Source organism: Drosophila biarmipes, chromosome 3R (genome assembly GCF_025231255.1).
Source record: "Drosophila biarmipes strain raj3 chromosome 3R, RU_DBia_V1.1, whole genome shotgun sequence".
Classification (NCBI taxonomy): domain Eukaryota; kingdom Metazoa; phylum Arthropoda; class Insecta; order Diptera; family Drosophilidae; genus Drosophila; species Drosophila biarmipes.
The window spans coordinates 5,164,657-5,184,821 of record NC_066616.1 but is presented as its reverse complement, the minus strand read 5'-3'; the positions used below and the strand labels follow the sequence as shown (position 1 = coordinate 5,184,821).

General features: G+C 43.5%; 4 protein-coding genes and 1 non-coding gene across 5 annotated transcripts; 1 reads left to right on the top strand and 4 right to left on the bottom strand.

Moving 5' to 3' along the window:
- Window positions 1–363: 363 nt before the first annotated feature.
- LOC108027075 (uncharacterized) lies at window positions 364–1,748 on the bottom strand. The gene is made up of 2 exons (XM_017098289.3): window positions 677–1,748; window positions 364–618 (listed from the first exon to the last, which is right to left on the bottom strand). The coding sequence occupies exons 1-2, from the start codon at window positions 1,701–1,703 to the stop codon at window positions 422–424; spliced, it is 1,224 nt and encodes a 407-aa protein (XP_016953778.1). The 5' UTR covers window positions 1,704–1,748; the 3' UTR covers window positions 364–421.
- Window positions 1,749–3,696: 1,948 nt separating this feature from the next.
- Window positions 3,697–5,199, bottom strand: LOC108027458 (uncharacterized). The gene is made up of 2 exons (XM_017098913.3): window positions 4,047–5,199; window positions 3,697–3,988 (listed from the first exon to the last, which is right to left on the bottom strand). Exons 1-2 carry the CDS (start codon window positions 5,071–5,073, stop codon window positions 3,792–3,794), a joined length of 1,224 nt encoding a protein of 407 aa, XP_016954402.1. The 5' UTR covers window positions 5,074–5,199; the 3' UTR covers window positions 3,697–3,791.
- Window positions 5,200–10,620: 5,421 nt separating this feature from the next.
- Window positions 10,621–12,027, bottom strand: LOC108027152 (uncharacterized). Its single transcript, XM_017098373.2, has 3 exons — window positions 11,530–12,027; window positions 11,221–11,343; window positions 10,621–11,163 (listed from the first exon to the last, which is right to left on the bottom strand). The coding sequence occupies exons 1-3, from the start codon at window positions 11,942–11,944 to the stop codon at window positions 10,751–10,753; spliced, it is 951 nt and encodes a 316-aa protein (XP_016953862.1). The 5' UTR covers window positions 11,945–12,027; the 3' UTR covers window positions 10,621–10,750.
- A 3,214-nt stretch (window positions 12,028–15,241) lies between these two features.
- Window positions 15,242–15,348, top strand: LOC122817814 (U6 spliceosomal RNA). The gene has a single exon (XR_006367385.1). It is a non-coding gene; the product is annotated as a U6 spliceosomal RNA (small nuclear RNA).
- Window positions 15,349–15,692: 344 nt separating this feature from the next.
- LOC108027021 (mucin-2) lies at window positions 15,693–18,866 on the bottom strand. Its single transcript, XM_017098216.3, has 5 exons — window positions 18,641–18,866; window positions 17,964–18,302; window positions 17,405–17,824; window positions 16,978–17,130; window positions 15,693–16,916 (listed from the first exon to the last, which is right to left on the bottom strand). Exons 1-5 carry the CDS (start codon window positions 18,849–18,851, stop codon window positions 15,802–15,804), a joined length of 2,238 nt encoding a protein of 745 aa, XP_016953705.1. The 5' UTR covers window positions 18,852–18,866; the 3' UTR covers window positions 15,693–15,801.
- Between the last annotated feature and the right edge of the window lie 1,299 nt (window positions 18,867–20,165).

Below are 20,165 nucleotides of genomic sequence, written 5' to 3'. Positions count from 1 at the left end.
GCTTCCTGCTTTGTTTGGGTTTGGGCCATCAGCTGTGCGGAGCTTTCTTATCACCGAAGCCGAGGGGTGGAAAAGCTCTGCACACTGGCTTCAGGGTTGTCGGGAATTCGCACTGAGCTTCCAGATTGTCTACCAGGCAGCTTGAATCATAGGGAAACTATCTGTTAGCAGTCAGCCCAGGCTATGGGCAATGAAACTTAATCGTCCCCCGCCTAAAGTGACGCCAAAATGACGTAATGTGATAATTTAAAGGGGCAGCTGATAGGCTATCTTTAAAGTACTCCAAACAATCAAGCAAACAATCTTAATCGCGAACTGAAAATAAAAACACTTGTTGAAAAAGCACCACAAACAATTTAAAAGTAAAATTAATTGCCATTTTATTTGTCTATCGCTTCTTAAACTAAAATAAACTGCTAGTCTACTGTAGATCCAAGAGACCTTTGCCATCCAGTATAGCCAACAGTTTGGTTGCACTCTTGATCACAGCTTCGCTGGCGTAAACAGATTCCTGGTACCGAAGGCCTTCTGCAGTATCTTTGTACAGACTTGTGAAGTCCGAGGTCTCCTCAGAGCCGTTGTAAATCATGCAGGGCTTGAACATGTGGGCCAGGAGACCTGTGAATATGTGTTGATTTAGGCCATGTGTTTCACTGATTAATTCAGCCTAACTTACTCATGAAACGGCGACGTTCGAACTGAAGCTGGTACTCCTCGAGAGTGGGAAATAATCCCTTGAATGAAAACTTTTCCAGATTCGCTCTTAGGGTGTTGTAGTGATGCTCAACCAGTTCCGCTTCCTTGTCCCTTACTTCTTCCCTCAGGGAAGTGGTGAAGAAGTAATGCAAGTCGACGGTGGGGGAGGTGCAGTTGCTGAACTGAAAGTCTATAGCCACGACAGTCTGGGGAGCTCCGGCTTCATCGTACTGGAACATAATGTTGGTGGTCCAGCAATCGCCGTGGTTCAAAGTTCTCAGATCCCCTTCACCCACATCGTAGACCCGAGCTCCGTACTCCATGATGTGGGTACGCAATTTCTCCAGCTTGTCGCCATAAGCTTGCTTCAGATTCGGCTGGCTACTTATAAAACGCAAAAAAGCCCGAAACAAACCCGTGAAGACCTCAGAATAGGCCTTCTTGTCGCGCGAAAAGAAGTGGGTGAAGAAGCTCTTGGTCAGGAGCTCCGGATGGCGCTGTTGCAAGATTATGGATGCAGCATGGAACTTAGCCAGCATTTCCAGAGTCAGCTTGGTGTGCGGCAGATCCAACTGCTTCACTCGGTCCGCATTGACGAACTTGTACGGCGCCAGATCCTCCAGAATCATGGTGCTGTACTCCCGATCCACGGCGATGGAGTCTGCAGTGAGCTTTCCGTCCAGGCCAGCCTCCTGCAGCAGTTCCTTCAATTTCGGCAGGACGAACTCGTACATGTCCATCTCCCGGGTGTAGAGTTCGTACTCGAAGAAGACCTCCGCCTGGGGAATGTCCTCGGAAAGGGCCTGCTTCACGATGAAGGTCTTCTTTTGAACGGATCCGTCGCCCAGCTGATAGTCTACATATATTCGGGTCATAACGCCCACGAAGTTCTCCCCTTTTCCGGTCGCCGGCTTCGCCCAGATTTTGAGCACCTTCAGCTCATCGTCCTTGCAGTAAACCCTAAGCCTGGGCTGCAAGTACTCCTCGGTTAGCCAGTTGGGTAGCATTGTTTACGTGTTGCGGATTCTCGGACTTCTGACGTCTTAGCTCCGGCGCTCTCGTTTATATTATAACGAAATGGGGATCTTATCGGGGAAAATATAGTAGGTCCCGATAAGCTTTGTAATGGCAATTTGTGTGCTATCTCTAGTCCCGAGCGAATTCTCATTTATACAAGGTCACTGTGAGATTGCGAATTGTACGGTGGCCAGTCACTCTCCCTAGGTACTGCTTGACTCTCGCAGAGTCATTCCCGTTCCCGAACACTTAATTGAGTTGAATTTCAAATCTACAATCTTGATTTTTGTTTGTCCGTGTAAAAAACGTGATAATAGGGCTGTAGATAATGGATTTAGTAGCCACCCAATTGGGCAAGCCAAAGTTTTAACACCCTTGCAGATTAGACAAACCATATTAGACTGAAGTAGTATACCGCAAAGATTGCCTTTTTACAAACTATAATTTACTGGCGGTCGAGAGCCTCACAGTTGAGCACTTAATCTTGTTCCTCGCTAATTGCGGCAGTAAAAATTTATGGAAATGGTTATAGTATGGGGATTGTATACTGAAATACTTATGCAATATGTTGAGAAAAGTCTACTGGTCAGAAAGAAAGTTTTCAGCGTTTTATGCATATCTGGAGAGAAAGTTAAAGAAGTGTGGGGAATGCTAAGAAGGACAATATTATTATTATAAAATGTTCGGCTAGCAGTTTACAGGCGAACTTAATACCAACAGTCGAGTCGACCTAGCCATGTACGTTTGTCCGTATGAACGCTGAGATCTTAAATATTCTGACTTGGCTTGCTGATTCCCGAGCTCCTGCGCAGCGCAAGTTTGTTTGAGAGGGGTGCAATGCCCACTTTAACACCCACAAACGGTTAAAATGCTTAAATCTGTCTACCGGCCACATAACATATACTGAAATAGCGGGTAGGTGGCGCTCTAATTATTGCCATTTTCATTGCTCCCTAAGCTGAGTATCTCCCGGGTATCTAATAGTCGAGGCACTCGTACTTCCTTGGTTCCACTTCTTCTTCTCCCATGCAGATCTCGGGAAGTCCTTTCTGAACTTCAGTGTAGCACCTTGTAACAATTTCTACAAATACGCCTGTGGGAACTATTGAACCATGAAACCAGACCGATTCTCCTTCAATCGCGCCGTAGCCATAACCATAGATAACATCTCAGTCCAACTGTTGGGCAGGTCGAGTCTGGTCTTTATCCGTTTCCTATTGCCGATCTAATCGATCCGAGGCTTTCCCGCTGTCGATGGTGCCGCCTGAAATGTCGCTAGCTTCAGCTGATGAAATATGAGCGCCCACTTGACCAATTAGGGGGAACAGGAACGGATATTCTTTTTGCTAGTGATTTTTTTACTCCATCATTTAAGAGGACACCATCGACAGTAATTCTTCCCACGTCTACCGAATAAGCGAAATGGGTATGCACGTATGTATACTTAAAGTCCTTTTAACTGCCAAAGGATAAAAATGCGGAAGTGATAGACGGAGGTCTTGCATTCTAACGCGAGGCGCGGGGCTGTTGAAAAGTAAGTCGCCTGGGGCAAGAATTTAACCGAGGAGGTGTGTAATTCCAACTTCGTGAATATCGGAAAGGTGTGTGCCAGCGACTCTGAAGCTGTAGCCACCTATCTGTCCATGAAACTGCTCTACACTTTCGATGCCGAGCTGAGTACAACTAAGTACCAAAGATTTTGGTGATTTGCGAAAAAGGCCGTCCTGCGACCAATATCAACCAGCACCTCCTAAGTGTCGACATCAATCGATTCAGCACCCGCCACTCTGAAGAACTTTCTGAGGAGATCACGCCACATATGGTTCTGCTGGCCATGCAGATCCAATCCTTTTACTACCTGCTCCAGTTTATCACCACTATTGGACGCTCTCCCTGAAACTCGGCACATATCTTCTGGCTTTAAATGAGTGTTGTTAATCTTATTTTGTACTTCCTATTCACTAGCGTTGATATGAGAGAAACTTTTTTTCAATATCCGTCGATTTAAATTTAATAAAGGATTCAAATTAACAGCAAGACAAGATACAAGGATTTATAAGATAACTAACAGTCTTACTTTAATGTGCGTCCAATAAGCCCTTGGCATCAAGAATGGGTAATATTGTGTCAATTCTTCTCTGAATCCCTTCGTTTTCATACATCGAGTCCTGAAACTTGATGCCTTCTGGAGTATCCTGATAGAGGTTTATAAACTCGCAGTCCTCGCTGCCTGTGTACACCATGATCGGTTGAAAAACGTTGGCAATAATAACAGCTGTAAAAGAAAAGACTTGGTTTAGCCAGGGTAAGAGTATGCTTTTGTCTAAGCCTACTCAAGAATCGACGTCGCTCGAACTGCAGCTGATACTCAAACAGGCTGGGGAAGAACCCCTTATAGGAAAGAGCTTCCACGGTCTTCTTCAAAGCGTAATAATGGTACTGCACAAGCTGCAACTCCTTCGCCTTCACATCGGCCTTTAGCGAAGTACTAAAGAAATAAAGCAAGTCGATCACCGGGGATGTCACGGTACTGAACTGGAAGTCAATGGGCAGGACAGTGGTTGGATTGCCCTCATCATCGTACAAATACATCACGTTGGTGGTCCAGCAATCGCCGTGGATTAGTGTCTGCAGGTCCTTCTCTGCCACGTCAATAGACCGGGCGGCGTAATCCATTAAATTGGCAATAACATGCTCCAACTTGTGTGCGTAGCGGCTCTGCAGGTTTGGCTTAGTCCTGACATACCTGATGAATGCCTTGAAAAGACCCGTAAAGACCTCCCCGTATCCATTTTTGCCCCTTGAGAAGAAGTGCGATGAGTAGTTCCGACTCAGAAGATCGGGCTCGCGTTGGTTCAGGACAATAGCTGCAGCGTGGAACTTGGCCAGCATGTCCAAAACGAGCTTGGTGTGAACCATGTCCAGTTGCTTCACCCTGTCCGCATTCGTGTATCGAAGGGGCGCCAGATCCTCGAGGATCATGATGGTGCGTTCCCGATCAACGATTATGGCCTCCGCCATCAGTTTGTCGTTGAAGCCGGCCTCTTGAAGAATTTTTGCCATTTTAGGCAGCACAACGTCGTACATCTCCAGCTCCCTGTTGTACACGTCGTACTCCGCGAAGATATTCGCCTGGGGAGCATTCGCAGGAACGGCTTGCTTCAGGATGTAGGACTTCTTCTGCTTTGTTCCGTCTCCCTGCTCAAAGTCTACATAGATACGGGTCATAACGCCCACAAAGTTCTCCCCTTTCTCAGTTGCTGGCTTCGCCCACACTTTCTGGACTCGCAGCTGATCGTCCTTGCAAAAACGCCTCAGCGCCTTTTGGATATACTCCTCCGATAGCCATTCTGGTAGCATGGTGACTGTTCCTCGGGCACTGCAATCTTGCGAATATGAGCTCACAGCATCCGGACTACGTTTTTATTCACTCCAAACCTTTGTCTTATCAGTCAAGTCTGTATTAACAGACTTGCCTATTAGGGCCCGATAAGCGACGTAACCCCGTTAGATGCGACGGCTAATTACTATATTGTCTCCTTTAAATCAGTTTTCTGTTCATCTGCTCAAGCACGAGTGCAGCTTTTACAGCCAGAAATCATGACTGGCAGATTTTATCTTTCAAGTCATCCAGGTACCGTTTTATACTTGCTTTGTCATCCCCAGGGTCGTTCTTTCTGCCAGGTACATCTAAGGTGAAGTGTGGGTACATTTTTACAAACGATATATTGGTTTTAAATTCATGTCTTGCACCTTTAAGTCATTTTGTCAGTTCTAACTAAAGGGCGTTAAAAAATTGTTATAAAATTGTGTATTGACGAATCAAAAGCATTTAAATGCTTTGTTCCAGATTGCGTGTGACACTTTTAACTTTTCACCTTTTTTACTTTAAGGAAACACCATTTCTACGGACAGGTAGTCGGAAAGACGAACGGACAAGCGGTAAACAAGTAAAGAAGCTTTTAACAAGAAGGGAAGTTATAAGAAATAATCGATGTTGATAACACTATGTTAAATTTTTAAGGATTGTTGCTAGCTCTTGTAATATTAACACAAGAGAGCAATTTTTTTTTAATAATAATTATTTCAATATTTCTTTGATCGTTCCTTTGACAGATATATGTTAGAATCGTCCTATTTGTATTAAATTTAATTCCAAAATTCAAATGACAATGTCTCCTTCACTGGGTTTCAAACTTCTGGCTTAACCATATTACCCTCTTGTTTCAAAATGTACGGCTACCATTTGTCCCTAAGCCATTTTTGGGCTTTAAACCCATTTATGGAATCAAGTACTTGATAGTTAATCTTTATAAAAGTTTAGTTCCAAAACCAATCAATTTCAAATATTTTCATATGTCTTATCGTGGTATTATGATGACACTTTAAACCCGTTTATCGTGACGAGTAGTAAGCTTTTAAGATATTTTAAGTCATTTAGATTAACAAACACGAGACTGTGTCGTTGACAACTGAATTATCTTGAGAAATAAGGAAATTGTCAAATGGAATTGATGTTTTGAATCATGAATGGCCAAAAGGGAATGTTAGAAGTGGATAGCCTCGACTTTCAGATGCCCGTTACTCACCTAACCAACTTCAAACAAAATATACCTTTGAAAAGATTCGAAGAAAAGTTGATTTTTACGTTTTTATCTGCCTTACTTTGTAGAGAAGAATTCTCGATTACGATAGGTGTTTACAAGCGGAATAAGACTTGATTGAAGAATGATTTTATGCATACCATTTAAGAACGTTCATGATCAACAATTTCTCACAATGAGCTAATTTTTGAATTTTAATATCTGTCAACTTTAACAAAAAAGGAAGTTAACTTCGGCAAGCCGCAGTTTGTATACCCTTGCAGTTATAAAAAATAATCAACTATAGTAAATAATTTTTTCATATTAATTTGACACTAATTTTCCGATCGTTAAAAAAAATGTAATTCGAAATTCAGAACTATTTGAAAAATTGTATTTCCTAGCTTATAAGGTTATATGTTAAAAAACACCGAAGATATATTTTTTTCATATTACTTTACCACTAATTTTCTGATCGCTATATGATATAGTCGTCCGATTTTGATAAAATTTAATTCGAAACTCAGAATTAAATAAAAAATGTTATTAATGTATAATAATTTTCAACTGTTTAATTTAAATGTATAATTTTTTCTTGATTGAAGACCGAAAAATTCTTAAACATTGTATTTTCTGTCGAAAAATTGTTGCCTGAAAGCAATATTTTGTTCTGTGCTTCTGTATTTTCCATGCTTGACGAAGTTTTGACATTCAAGCTCGAAATACTGGATTTATTTATTTGAGTGTATATACAATTCTATAAGAGCTTACCTACACAGATAATAAATCGTAGTCCGATATAGCACCTTTTTATTTATACTAAACTTTAGAATTTAAAAAAAAATCCTATTCTCACGCCTTTAGATGTAAGACTTAACTAAATAAATCAGACTTAGAGTTATAAATTGAGAAACATCGTCAAACATTCCTTATAAATTGCTGATACAACATGCATTGCAGACCAGAACATTTTTTAAGAAATATAAATAATATGTATGAAAATTCTAAAATATTTTAGCTTAGAAAATTAAAGTTGTTCGGAATATTAACGAACGATAATTAAAAAAATAAAAATCAGGACAGCTTAGCTACATTAAGCTACATTATTTTTGTACCTATTGTTTGATCAACGGAAACAATAGTTAGAATTTATAATTCGTTTTTTTAAGAGCCGAAAATGATTGTTTTCAGTTGCTGGAACGATACTAAAGTGCAGCGATTTGTTGAATCACATCCTGCCATAAATAAGAGCGAACTTCTGTATTTGTGCACCGATATTGGCCTGACTAAATCATTTACATATGTATTCCAGAGATAGCGCCAGTTGGCCCGAACTGGACTTAAGTGCCTTTAGGGGTTCATGGCCGGCGAATCAAACCTATAGATTATGGGGCGTGCGTAGTTGGCTGGTTAAACAATCGGCATGGCTTCTTGCGAGTCCGAAACAAATGGTACGGCAAACAAAGGCGTGCCTCTGATAAGAAGCTGGTAAACACTGGGCCAAAAAAGTCGGCCGCACACAACAATTTCATTCTGCGCCAGCTGTTCGGTTGAAAGAGTAAGCAGGGCGTGTCTGCTTGTGGCATAAACAAAATGCAAAAATAACAAATATATCTACATATATAGGAAGCCAAAGCATTTTATGTGTTTGCCTGCAAAGAAGTTATTCGGGGAAATCTATTTAAGTTATGAATCGATGATGCTTAAAAGAAGACAATTCGTTTTATATAGAGTTAAAGAGTACATGAAAGTGAGCCATCCCCATGAAACTGGTATCTGCTTAAAGTCTGCTCTTTTGGCTGTAACTTTTTCCTGCACCACTTTTTAGTAAATTTCAAAGCATTCGAAAATTGTTGGAAAATGGAAACATACATTTTAAAATAACCTTTCCCCAGTATTGGGGTAAAATAATTATTAATTTTTTTTCGCTGTAAATTGTTAAGAATAACATTTGTATACCCTTGTAGGGCGTCTATTAATTTTTGTCAGCAGATTGCACATAAAATACATATTAGCCCTGTCCTTTTGCCTAACTATAAAATCTACAAAGCGGGATTAAGCATACGTATCCAAAAGAGGGACTGGGCGTTTCTTGTATCTTTCTATATCTTACCAGAAAATACAAGCCGCAACCTTTAAAAGTAAACCAGCCCTTCCTCAAAAAGCCAAAACACTAAAAACAAGAGAAATAATTTATTTATTCATTCGTTCAATTTATCAGCTGTAGCGAAATACATAGAAGACCTACTAGTAAAGATGAAATAAATGGGTGTCATTCTCGACCGCCGATATCGTCCATATCATCCTTTGCTCTTTGTTCTATCATTCTTTCCTGAACCACTCGAAGTTTTGTTTTAACATTGGTCGAATTTCAGCATTTCATTGTCAAATATGCAAACATTTAAAAATATAGAGTTAATATACAAGTACAAAGAAGTTTATAAAAGTTCTGGGGCCGCTTCAGTGAGTTCTAATTCCGTTCACACTTTTTGTCCAACGTTTGTTTGGTTTACAACAGATAATTAAAGCCACCGGTTGGATATCGCGGAAGTTTAGATTTTCTGCCACAATCCGTTGTGAAATTAATTTATCTCATACACACATAAAACTGTTATTTTCGTATTATCCGCCACAGGTGCAAACATTCTTTCGGCCTTGTTGTAAGGAAGTTCAATAATATAAAAGGTGGCATTCATAAAATATGAATATTTTTAACGCACAAGCAGCAAACCGAACTGTTTAGTTGCAACATATTTTATTATTGGGCTTTAGTGAACTTATTGATTCGGCCAAATTGAAATGGCTTCTCGGAAGGAAAATCCCCTTTGTTTGGTAAACAAAGGCTTTGGCACTGATAAGAACCCGGGTAAACACGACGGCCCATTGCCACTCTCACGTTTTTGTTTTCATTTTTATTTGGTTGTTTAACCAGAGCCGTCTGCGGGGAAGTGCTTGTTTGCTTTCGTCATAAACAAATTGCTTTATGCTTATACGGGCATGGCTTGTCTAGATACATCGGAGGGGCAGTAGGGGAACTATCCCAGGGCAGTTATTTTAAACTTGTGACATCACATGCGGCGAAAAGTAAATATTAATAAGATGGACAAAGTCGCCCACAAATTAACTGCAAATTCAGATTTGTATATGTTGACTGTTCGCCTAGAGGAAATATTTGTGTTTTCGCTACGCGTTGTGGTGCCACTGCATCAATATTTTATTAAAAATATTGCCAGCTGTTTTTGCTAAAACAAAATTCGCCGTTTCATATTTATCGATAGATTTTCGATCATTTCATGTCTATTGAATGCCATTGCATTTAGGATTATACCCATTACTCGTATGTTAAAATCGTATATTATTTTCGGTGAAAAGTATGTAACTAAAGTACACATATTCCTGATCAGGATCACTAGCCCACTGTAATGCACATAGTTAAAATCTGTCTGTATATGTTTATATATCCTTGATCAGGACATGTATTCTTGATCAGCATGACTAGACGAGTCGATCTAGCCATATCCGTCTGTCCGCCCATGTCTGTTTCTACGCAAACTAGTCTATATAAGTCGGCCGGATCGAACAACTGTATCTTATAGCGCCCATAAGAATATTCGGAAACGCAAATGTAAAGAATTATAGCTTTGGTGTTTTCTAACATTTAACCTTCTATGCTTGGAAATAACATTTTTTGATAAGTTCAGAATTTCGATTTTAATTATTTTAAAATCGGACTACTATATCATATAGCTGCCATAGGAATGATCGGAACATTAAGGGAAAATAATATGAAACAAATTATAGCTTTGCTAATTTTTGACATATTATCTTAAGCTATTGGAACTATAATTTTTGGATTACAAATTAAATTAAATAAAAATCGGACAACTCTAACATACAGCTGTCAAATAAACGTTCAGGGAAATAATGACTGTAGGGGTACACAAACCTTGCCGAAGCTAACATCCTTCATTGTGTTTAAATATTTACTTCAATCTTAACTAAAATTAATTTTATCGATCGTAGCTAAATATTTTGAATCACGCCAATCGCATTGTTACTTTAAATGTAGTGACTTACAGGATAAAAAGGTTTTGGCACAGACAGTAGTACCGCCACCGTTCGCTAGGCGCAGTGCCGGGATGCCCTGGAATTTTATAGGATTTTTGCGAAACTAATGGGTATTTGATAGTCGTGGCGATTATAGCATTTCTTTTCGTTTGCTCAATTCAATTTCCCAACACGATTTTCTTCTTTTAACCGAAACGAAGAACATTATTATACCAAAATGAATGAAAACTGTGCTCTGTTCAGGTTGCGCATAAAAAAAATAAATAGCTTTATTAGAATACAAATATATTAGCTAAGCTAGTTACAGCTAGTAAGTCGACGACGAGTAACAATTTACTAGGTTTCGGTGTTGCTGGCACAAGTCCGTTTGGTTTCCCCAGACTCCCCTACTGTATCCGCTTGCTGATCGTGTCCAGGTAGTTGTGGGCGTTGTAGGCCTTACTCGTGGCCCAGTCCTTGCTGTAGCTGGTGCCCCCGAGCTCGTGGGGGGCCCCGGAGCCGGAGCTGTAGGGGGAGTACGAGTTGGAGTAGCTGCTGCTGCCCACGAACTGGGAGTAGTCCGAGGGCTCCGACTCGTAGACGTGCGAGTGCGTCTGCACCAGGTGCGGGTGGATCTTGCACATGGTCTTGTACTTGAGGTAGTGGATCAGCCAGCCCACGCCGCCCACCAGCAGAACGTTCATGCCCAGCACGCCCATCAGCATGCTCACCAGGGTCATCTTAAGGTGGGCGATCTTCATCAGGATGATGAGGGGCAGGATGATGAGCCACTTCTTCTTCTTGCGCTTCAGTCGGGCCTCTAGGGGTTGGTTGGAAGTTAAATCTGATTAGCAATTGGTAGTTGGTCAGGACCCACCAGACTCCTCCATGACCCTCGCCCCGCTCTCGCCGTTCAGCCTCAGCTGCAGGCCATGGTTCCGCCCGAAGGTCTCCACCGCCCTCTTCAGGAACTTGAGAATCAGCGTCAGCTCGCTGTCACCTGCAAAGCAAACAGAAAAGCGGAGAAACGCAAGCCAGCGGCTATAATTCTTCTCTCAAACTCAAATTAATTTGATGCCGGATGGGTGGTAAACATCCGCTCGCATCCACTCGCTTTGGACACTGGCCAGGCGCAGGTGATCAATTAGAGTCCGCCTGCAAACAACTTTCGACTGCGCGGACCCACCTTCCAAGCTCTTGGCGTCGTTAAAGACGACCACCTCGTCGGCGGGTTCTCCCAGCTGGACCAATCTCAGCCAGCGGCCCGTGTCGCCGGCCAGGTCGCGTCCGTACTCGCTGGGAAAGAAGCCCAGGCTGTTGGTGGCCAGCTTCCAGACGAGCTTGCTGGCCTTGTACTTGATGCAGGCCACGAGGCTGCGGGTCTCGAAGCACTGCCGCTGGTTGCGCGCGATGAAGGGGTCGCTCTGGAGGACGCTGGATCCCGGCGATCCCGCTGATCCCGCTGATCCTGCTGAGCCCGCCGATCTGGCCAGGGACACCGCCAGGGAGACCTGCGGCAGCTGGGTGGCCTCCTCCTCCGCGTGGCAGTAGTGCAGCAGCACCAGCAGCAGCAGGGCCAGCACAACGCGACACAGCAGCATGCTTCAGGTCGGGACTCCGATTTCGGTTTCGATTTCAATATAACCCAACACAGGGATCACTGGAGCACCACCGCACGGCTGAGTGGACGAGTCGCAAATGGCAACCGAGAGGTGCTGGCTACTCCTTTTATCGCGCAGCCGCAGCCGCAGGCCGATTCTACTGGTTTTCGCAGCTAATGCTCATGTACATGGAGCATGCAGCATGCAGCTTGCAGCTTGCAGCTTGCAGCATGGGACATGCACCGGAATAGCAATTCCTGCTGCCACTGCCGCTGCCACTGAAACTTTCTGGGTCAGCGATCTGCGATCTGCTATGTGCGATCTGCAATCTGCGATCGACAACAAATTGAATCGCATTGTCGCGGGATTATGAAGCCAATGTCGAGCCAGGCAACCGCCAATTGACCGCCTTCCCGCTGCGTGTGAGCCGCGCTGGAGCGCCAATGAAAGCCGGGCATCGAAAGTGAATCGCGGTCCGTGGCCGATACAATTACGGTGGCCTGGCGCCAGTGGCACTGCCAACGATGCCAATCAGAATAAGTGCAAATGTGCATTTATGCGAGTTTAAACTGGCCGCTAGCCACCAAGTGGCTATTGCATCGTGCAATTTGCATATTTCTGTTTCCAGCCCGGGAATGATCGCTTGGACCTGGAGCTGGAGCTGTGACCGTCTTAATTACCCGGCCGCAGACGCGGGATGCGAAAGTTGTTGTTGTCTCGGACAGAGAGATGGATGCATTGCCCCTGTTGCATTATTGACTAGTGAAAGTAACAATTGGCGCAGCTTGTCGACTCTTTTTCCCCGCCCCAACACTTGGAATTCTCGAGCGGCGCTGACTGACACCGCTCGCAGTGGGGCTGATCGGTCTGCAGATGGCAGCCGCTGTCTGTGGTCGCACTTAATGAGAATGAGGTAATCGGAATCGGATGAGGGCGCTCGCTGCCGGCTAGAATCCATCGGCGAGCGCAGCTGCAAAGAAAGTTTTCGGCCTGCCGATCGCCAATTTCTTGTAAACATCGTCTTTAGCCTGCCTCGAAAATACTTGGCGGCCAAGCGACCAGCAGTAATTACTCAAACCACCCCACATCCAGCCCGACTCGATGGCCGCATATTAAACCACGAGGCGCACGCAAACGTGCGGGTATTCGGAGGATTTCGGATTTGCCCCACAATCCGCAGCCTGAAACGACTTTTACGAGAAATTAACAGAGGCGGTGAGAGGCCGAAACCGAAACTGAAACCGAATTGCCCGGGCAATTAAGCAAATCCGATGTGCCAAGATTTTTGGCCCATTTGCCTGTTCGAGCAGGCGGCCGGATGGGCTGATAATTGTCAAAGTGCCAGTGGCCAGTGGTCAGTGGCCAGTGGCAAGGAGAGTGGCCCCGACCAGACGGACCTGGGTCGTAAAGACGTGGTTATGGCCTTGACCAGTTTGATAGTGATATTTACGTCCAGTTGCATTTGTCTGATTGGCTGGGTACTAAAGTTTAAGTACGCAGCTATCAAGCTGCAGATTCCCTGACCGACCTACTGGTTCTTTATTGAGGCGCAACTCATTCACCTACGAACAACCAGATTCGGAACCTATTAAAATGGCACTAAATAAGTGGCTAATAAATGGTAACATTCAATAATTTTTTAAAAATATATATTTTTATCACATCAAAATGACTTTGGCTTGTGAGGACTCATAAACTTTTAATGAAGTTTCGGGCTTAGTCACATGAAGAGAAAAGGAATTATTTTATATGTTTCGCAGTATTTTAACATTTTCTTTTTTAATATACTTAACATAAATTAGTTGCCAATGTGGAACCGCTTTGTCTACATTTAAATTAGTAATAAAAATTAAATAATGATAAAATATCGTAGGTGCAACATAATACACATTTTGGCTACATTCAAAACAATACTTTACTATATGGGTACACCAAAAGTCCATTTTCTTCCCTTCGTCCGTAGCTACTTACATTCATCAACTAGAAAGTAAAATCGGTCTAAAAAGTAAAGCAAATATAAATTCTAATTTGAAATCGCTGTAAAAAGACCACTTTTTACGCTTCAATATCCTTTTACCTCTTTCTGCTCTTCTAACAATTCAGCCTAATATCATCAAAATAAAATATGTCTTATTATAACACTCATTAAAATATTATTATAATTATCATTATTATTTATTATCATTACAAACTACTTGAAACAGCATAATTATTTTTTGTTCTTTTCTTGGGGGACACATAATAGCGTTGATACCAGAAATGATCAAACAAGGGTGTTAAAGTATACAACAAGGAAGAAGCTATACCCGAGTGCCTCGACTATCAGTTACCCTCTTCCCGGCTCAAAGGAGCAAATAGGTAGATGGAGAGACACAAGCAGCAGAACGATACTGGAAAATGACACCAAGCCGCGCTTTATATAAATGGTAACGTGCTCGGCAGACCCATTGCGTTTTGGCAATATTTGATAAGCTCTTTAAATAGGTATTTACATCTGCAGCATGCAAAACTAAGTCTTGAACAGTAGTGTTAGAACCAGGATTAAGGAAGTTAGGAAGTTGGAAAAGTGCCACGAAGTACATATGTAGTTCCGAACATTTTTTATAATGAGGGTTTTCCTTCTAGTATCTTAGGGATCGGTCGACATCACTTCCAAAAATAATCACAAACAGCGATATTAACGAATATTGAATGGTAATTTTACTGCACTCTTTCCTCTATAGTGAAATAGCTGAAGGTACTCAGCGTATTTTCTAAACTATTGAATTCCTGAATTGTTGAACTTTTGGAAATCACTCAGAAGCGACTTTACACATGCTTGTAAAATATACCTAAGAAAGTCTTTTCCAAATTTAAAATTTAAGGAACAAATAGAAACAAAAGGTTTTTTCCGCTCGTAAAAAATGATGTTGAATAATTTTATCTGCATTCACCTCCGATGGAATTTTTCAGCCATTAATTTTCTAGGGGCCTCGCTGAGGCCTTAAATTTTGAGAAGTCGCAAGATATGGTTTGGGTCCTGGCTTACACATCAGGGCAGTACCGTCGACTTCCGCAAGAGGGCCATACAATACACATGCCTGTATAATGCTTGTAAGAACGTGTAGAAGTCGAGGTCAAACTTAATTATTCCATGTAATTAATTATCATGTAGAAATGAGCGTCATCTACTCGTGTAAGCAAGAAACAAAGAAACACCGCCGCCAGAGGTCCCAAATATAGCGGTGATTTGTATAATTCCCAACTTCTTTTTCAGCTTTTCCGCAGTATATATACTGCCGTTAAACATTTGGCAGCGTTCTTGCTTCGGCAGAACATATACTAAAATTGGAACGATACAGAGAAGATTAGCATGGCCCCTGCGCAAGGATGACACGCAAAATCGTGAAGCGTTCCACATTTTTTTGCTCACATGAGACAGAATTTATTCCATAAAATATCTTTTTGTTATTGTAGAATAAGAATGAGAATTTCGGTGTCAAAAACCGTAATTGAAAGAAATTAAGGCCTTTGAATTGGGACTTTGATATCCCAATGTACAAGCATTTTACGGCAAAAGATTTGATATTAAAGACTAACTAGAATCGGACAAATGGATGAAAAAAATGAGATCTTAAAGGCACAATCTAACGGCCCTAAATTTGTTTTCTAGCATATTTAAGTTCTGCGATTTGATTAAATAATAAAAAAGCCACTTTCTGCGTGTGTATCTCCATTTTCCATGCTATGCGAAACTATACTCAAAAATCAATAAGCCCATTTTTTAAAAGTATTAAATTCTCTATTTTTTTTGTAAGCTAGTGTAGTTGTCAACTTAAACTTAGTTCTTAACAAAGAATTAAAAGGAATTTACGTTGCTAGATGAGGACATTTTGATTACTTCTAGCGCGTAACAATCGCATTATCAAGGAGTTCTTGTCGAGCCCGTAGATGGAGGTCTGGCCACTGGACTCCGAAAATGACTCATCCGCCGTGTAGTCCGAGCTCAGGGTGGTTGTGGCCGCCTCGTCGGAGGCCTCGGTGGTGGTCGACTCGCTGCCAGTGGTTTGACTGTTCAGCTCCTCGGCTTCGGTGGTAGAAGAAGGTGTGGGAGGGGCAATTGTGGTGGTGGAGCCGAAACTGGTGGTCGGCGGATCAGTTGTCTCCTCGGAACCAAAGGTGGAGTCTTCACTTGCTGTTTCCGCTGAGGAAGTGGCAGTATTCGCACTGGTGGGCCCCTCAGTGGTCGATGGGTCTATGGTGCTGGGCGGCGCAGTGGTGCTTGGCACGGGTGTGGTGGACGACGAAGTGGTGCTCTCTTTGGTGGTCAGCATCAGCAGCAACTCATGCTCAGCGTCTTCATAGGCACTGGCGGCATTTTCGACATCCAAGTTCAAAAGCTCCGTGGGCGCCATGCTCAGAATGGCTGGTGGCTTGGCTGGTGGTGCCGCTGTGGTTGGGCTCGTTGCTCTGCTAACCGTGCTTACAGTGCTGGTGGTGCTGGTCTCTTTTGGTGGGACAGTCCAGTAATAAAACGGGGATTTCTGGCTGTGCGTCTTCTTGAAGGATGTTGGCTTTTTTCCGAAAAAACCCTTGACATTATCGAGAGTCTTTCGCACCAGCCAGTTGTCATTGGAGGACCAGGAGGCATCTTCATCGGTGCTGACCTGATTGGGGCCACTTGATGCGCCGTACCCAGGAAATCCCGCAGTGGCGAGTTCTATTTTGCGAATTTTGCGATTATTAACTTCCAGGGACGGTGAAGTGGCCTTAAAAGTTTTCTTCACTGGCAGACGAGGCTTGCTCGGTGTAAATGGAGCCTTAGTGGTTGTGCTCCTACGCACTGTTTTGGTAGACCGAGTCTGTGGTGCGGAGGTCTTCTTCCCATATAAAACACGTGGCACCAAAGGCAGTGGGCGACTTATCTCAGAGGGGAATCCCTTGGCTTCCCCGCTGGTTTTTGGGCACTCACCCTTCTGAAACACCTTCCAAACTGTAGAAGAGGTTGCATTAAGTATTGGTTATGTGTTTTAAAATGTATAAACTAAACCTACTGGTTTTGGGATCCTTGCAGCGAACTCGTTCTAAATAGCACTCGTTGATTATTGTGTGATTGATGCCGTTGCGGGTGGCACAAATGGGTTGATAAACTGTGGGGCAAGGCTTGTCACAGCGACGACAAGCACCGTCGTGGGAGATGGTCCATGCTGTAGGAGTTAGAACTGTCATTAGAAGATGCCTGCATACTCTGGTTGCTAAAAAGTTACCAATTTTAAATTCGATAGATTACAAGAAAGGTTTTACGTTTGCTAAAATTAGTACTGCAGACTTATCATACACTTTCGTAGTTCGAACGTTTCCCCATTGAATACATTTTCCAGCCACCTGACCCTTTACTCCACTAACATCAAATGAATGCAGCCTGAGAAGGCCCTCCCTAAAACCATCTAGCCATGTAAGTAATCCCCAAGAAAAACTCACCATTTCCGACTTGCTGGCTGTACTCCATCAGTTCGCAGACATTGGTAAAGGTGCGCGTCTGGCCCTTGAAGCTGCCGCAAACGGGCTCACTGCCGAAGACGCACGACTTCACGGGGATTCGACGCACCTTGGATTTCGGGGGGACCACCACGTAGGGCTTTCTGGCGGGCAGGGAGTAGCTCTTCTCCATGGCGCCCGTGTGGCTGATGAACTGCGTGTGAAAAGTGGAGGGGGCGTAGATCTGCACGGCATCCTCCGGTATCTGGAAGTCTTCCGCCTGAGTGGGCAGCCTCCTGCCTTTGTGGCTCCGCTTGGTGCGTTCCGCATCCGACTTTGGCTTGGTCTTTGGCTTCTGCTGGCGACTGTGCTTCATCTTGGTGCTGTCCTCGCCACAGAGACCCTCGGAAACGATGCGCCAATCTGAGCACAGGAAAAAGCACAGGAAATTGTTTTCAATCTTATCGCATTGCATCAGAAAATGGGTGTGGATATGGATATGGAGCCCATAAATATAGCGGAAGTGGGAGAGGATCTTCGGGGTAGGCTTATCAGTACTCACTTCTCTGGGTCTTGATGTTCTCGGCGTTTACTAGGCACTCGTTGGAGAAGGTGGACTTGACGCCTGCATACATGGCGCACACAGGACGATAGATCCTGGTGCACGGCACGGGCACAGGTGCCTTCTGACTGTCCAGGGGCACTGTGTTGGCCTTAGGACACACCCCCCACTGCTGCACCTTCCAATCCGATCGGGAGAGACAAGCGGTTCGCATCATCTCGCAGCGGCTCCTGAAGGTCTTGCGCTCTCCACTCTGCGAGCTGATCCCACAAACTGGCTGATATCTTGGGCCACATTCGAACTCGCAGCTGGGGAAGCAAAATCGGAGAGTCACGTCATCTGTAGGGGAGTGATAAAATTATTAGAAATATTCAAAATTTCCATTTCAGTTCGGGTGAGGTAACTTTTCAAATTCTCTCTCTAATACATTAGCTTTGTGTTAATATTAATTTCATATGTATACCCTGATAAAAGTAATTGTAGATGGAAGTAATACATTTTATCAAGAATGGTAGCCAATAGTTTCTCAAATTTTCATCTAAAAACAGAGGAGAATGCCACCTAAGTCTCGTGGGTCTCTCCGAGTTCGGGTAATATTACTATAAAATATTTTGTTTTTAATACTCACGAGAATCCTTCGTGAACTCACTTAAGTACCCAAATACTGATTTACTCACACAAAGGGCCGTTCAAGAGGTTTCCGCGCTGGGCCTTTCGCAGGTCGCACTCGTTGGCGAACAGGAAGTACATCCCACTTTCCCGACTCTGGGCGCATGCCGGAGTGTCGTCGTCGGAGCAGAGCATGCTCATCTGGTCCCGGGCAGCGGCTGCCAGCAGAACCTGCAAAGCCACTCCAAGGCAGAGACCTATCACCTTTCGCCCAGCCATGTTCTTGCGGTTCTGAGACTGTTTCGAAACTCGATGCAACTTGAGATGCGACCGGGTCTTTTATAATGCCAGCGGTGGCACGCGTCGAAGAATGATACACAGTTCGTACGGCTTGGTGACATTATCGGAGCCGAAATTCTGCAGACACCGCATTGCGCGATAAACACGCTTGGCATCGGCGTTCTGCGAAGTTTGTCACAGTCGATAGATGATTCGATTGTCCGATTCGCTCTATTGATAGCGCCACCCGTCGCGTCAATTAGAAGCACCCGAAGTGCGAGTGCAGACTCTGCGGCTACGTGATATTCGGTCGATTTTGGAAAAGCGGTGAGATAAGCCCCGCGTTGGCATTTGCATAGATTGTGCGGCGACAGCTTTATAGTTAGCATCTTTTCCGCCCGCCTCTAAGCTGATAATGCGCTCATCCTCTGCCACTTTCTGGCATAAACACAAATAAATGTGTGGGGAAAGCGCACAGCAGAAATTCTTTTTCGGCCAACTCATGCCCAGCTGCCAGCACTTTTCCCCGACAACTGAATGAATTATAGTAACGTATGCTATCTGTGCAGGAAGTTGTCCGAGATGCGGCGGATAAGCCGCCGATGACGGCGACTCATTCAATAAAAAATGCAGAAAATTGTCACGCTCCCAGTGCTCAGATAGTCCGGAATACCGAGAACTACTTTGCTTAATAATCGCTCGGTTGGGCTTTAATCGCTGGAGTTGTGTTTACGCAATATGTTTTCGATTTTATCTTTTAATTAGTCAGCCCAAAGATGGGTAAAATCATTCTAAAAGATATTGGCAAGGTCAGGGCTTAAATATTAAGCAGACTATATTTATTTTATATCGCTTATTATTAAAAGGAATTGTGAACATTTATTTATCATCATATCAATTTACAAATATTCGAAACTATAATTTGTGTAATATTATTTTTTGGCGGCCTAAAAAACATTTACAAAACAAACCAAACAGTATAATGACTATTCTTAAATGATTTACTTTTAAGCAGAAGCTATAACTTGTAATTTCCATAATTGCAACCCTTTGAGACCAAGCATTCTGTTATTTATAGATTCTCGAATGTGACTGCCAAAGGCAATTAGCCATCCACCGCTAGCCAAAAAGTGGGTCAAGTAGGTCAAGTTCCGCCGGTGATGGGACCTATAATTGAAATATTATTTAATAACCGCAGCGGAACAGTAGGCGCTGCTGGAGTCTCCGCTAATTTGTGTTCTTACGGTTCCCAATCTCGGCGTTCTATCTGGCCAGAAGATCGGGGGCCTGCCGTGTTTCCCAGCACCCAGCTCG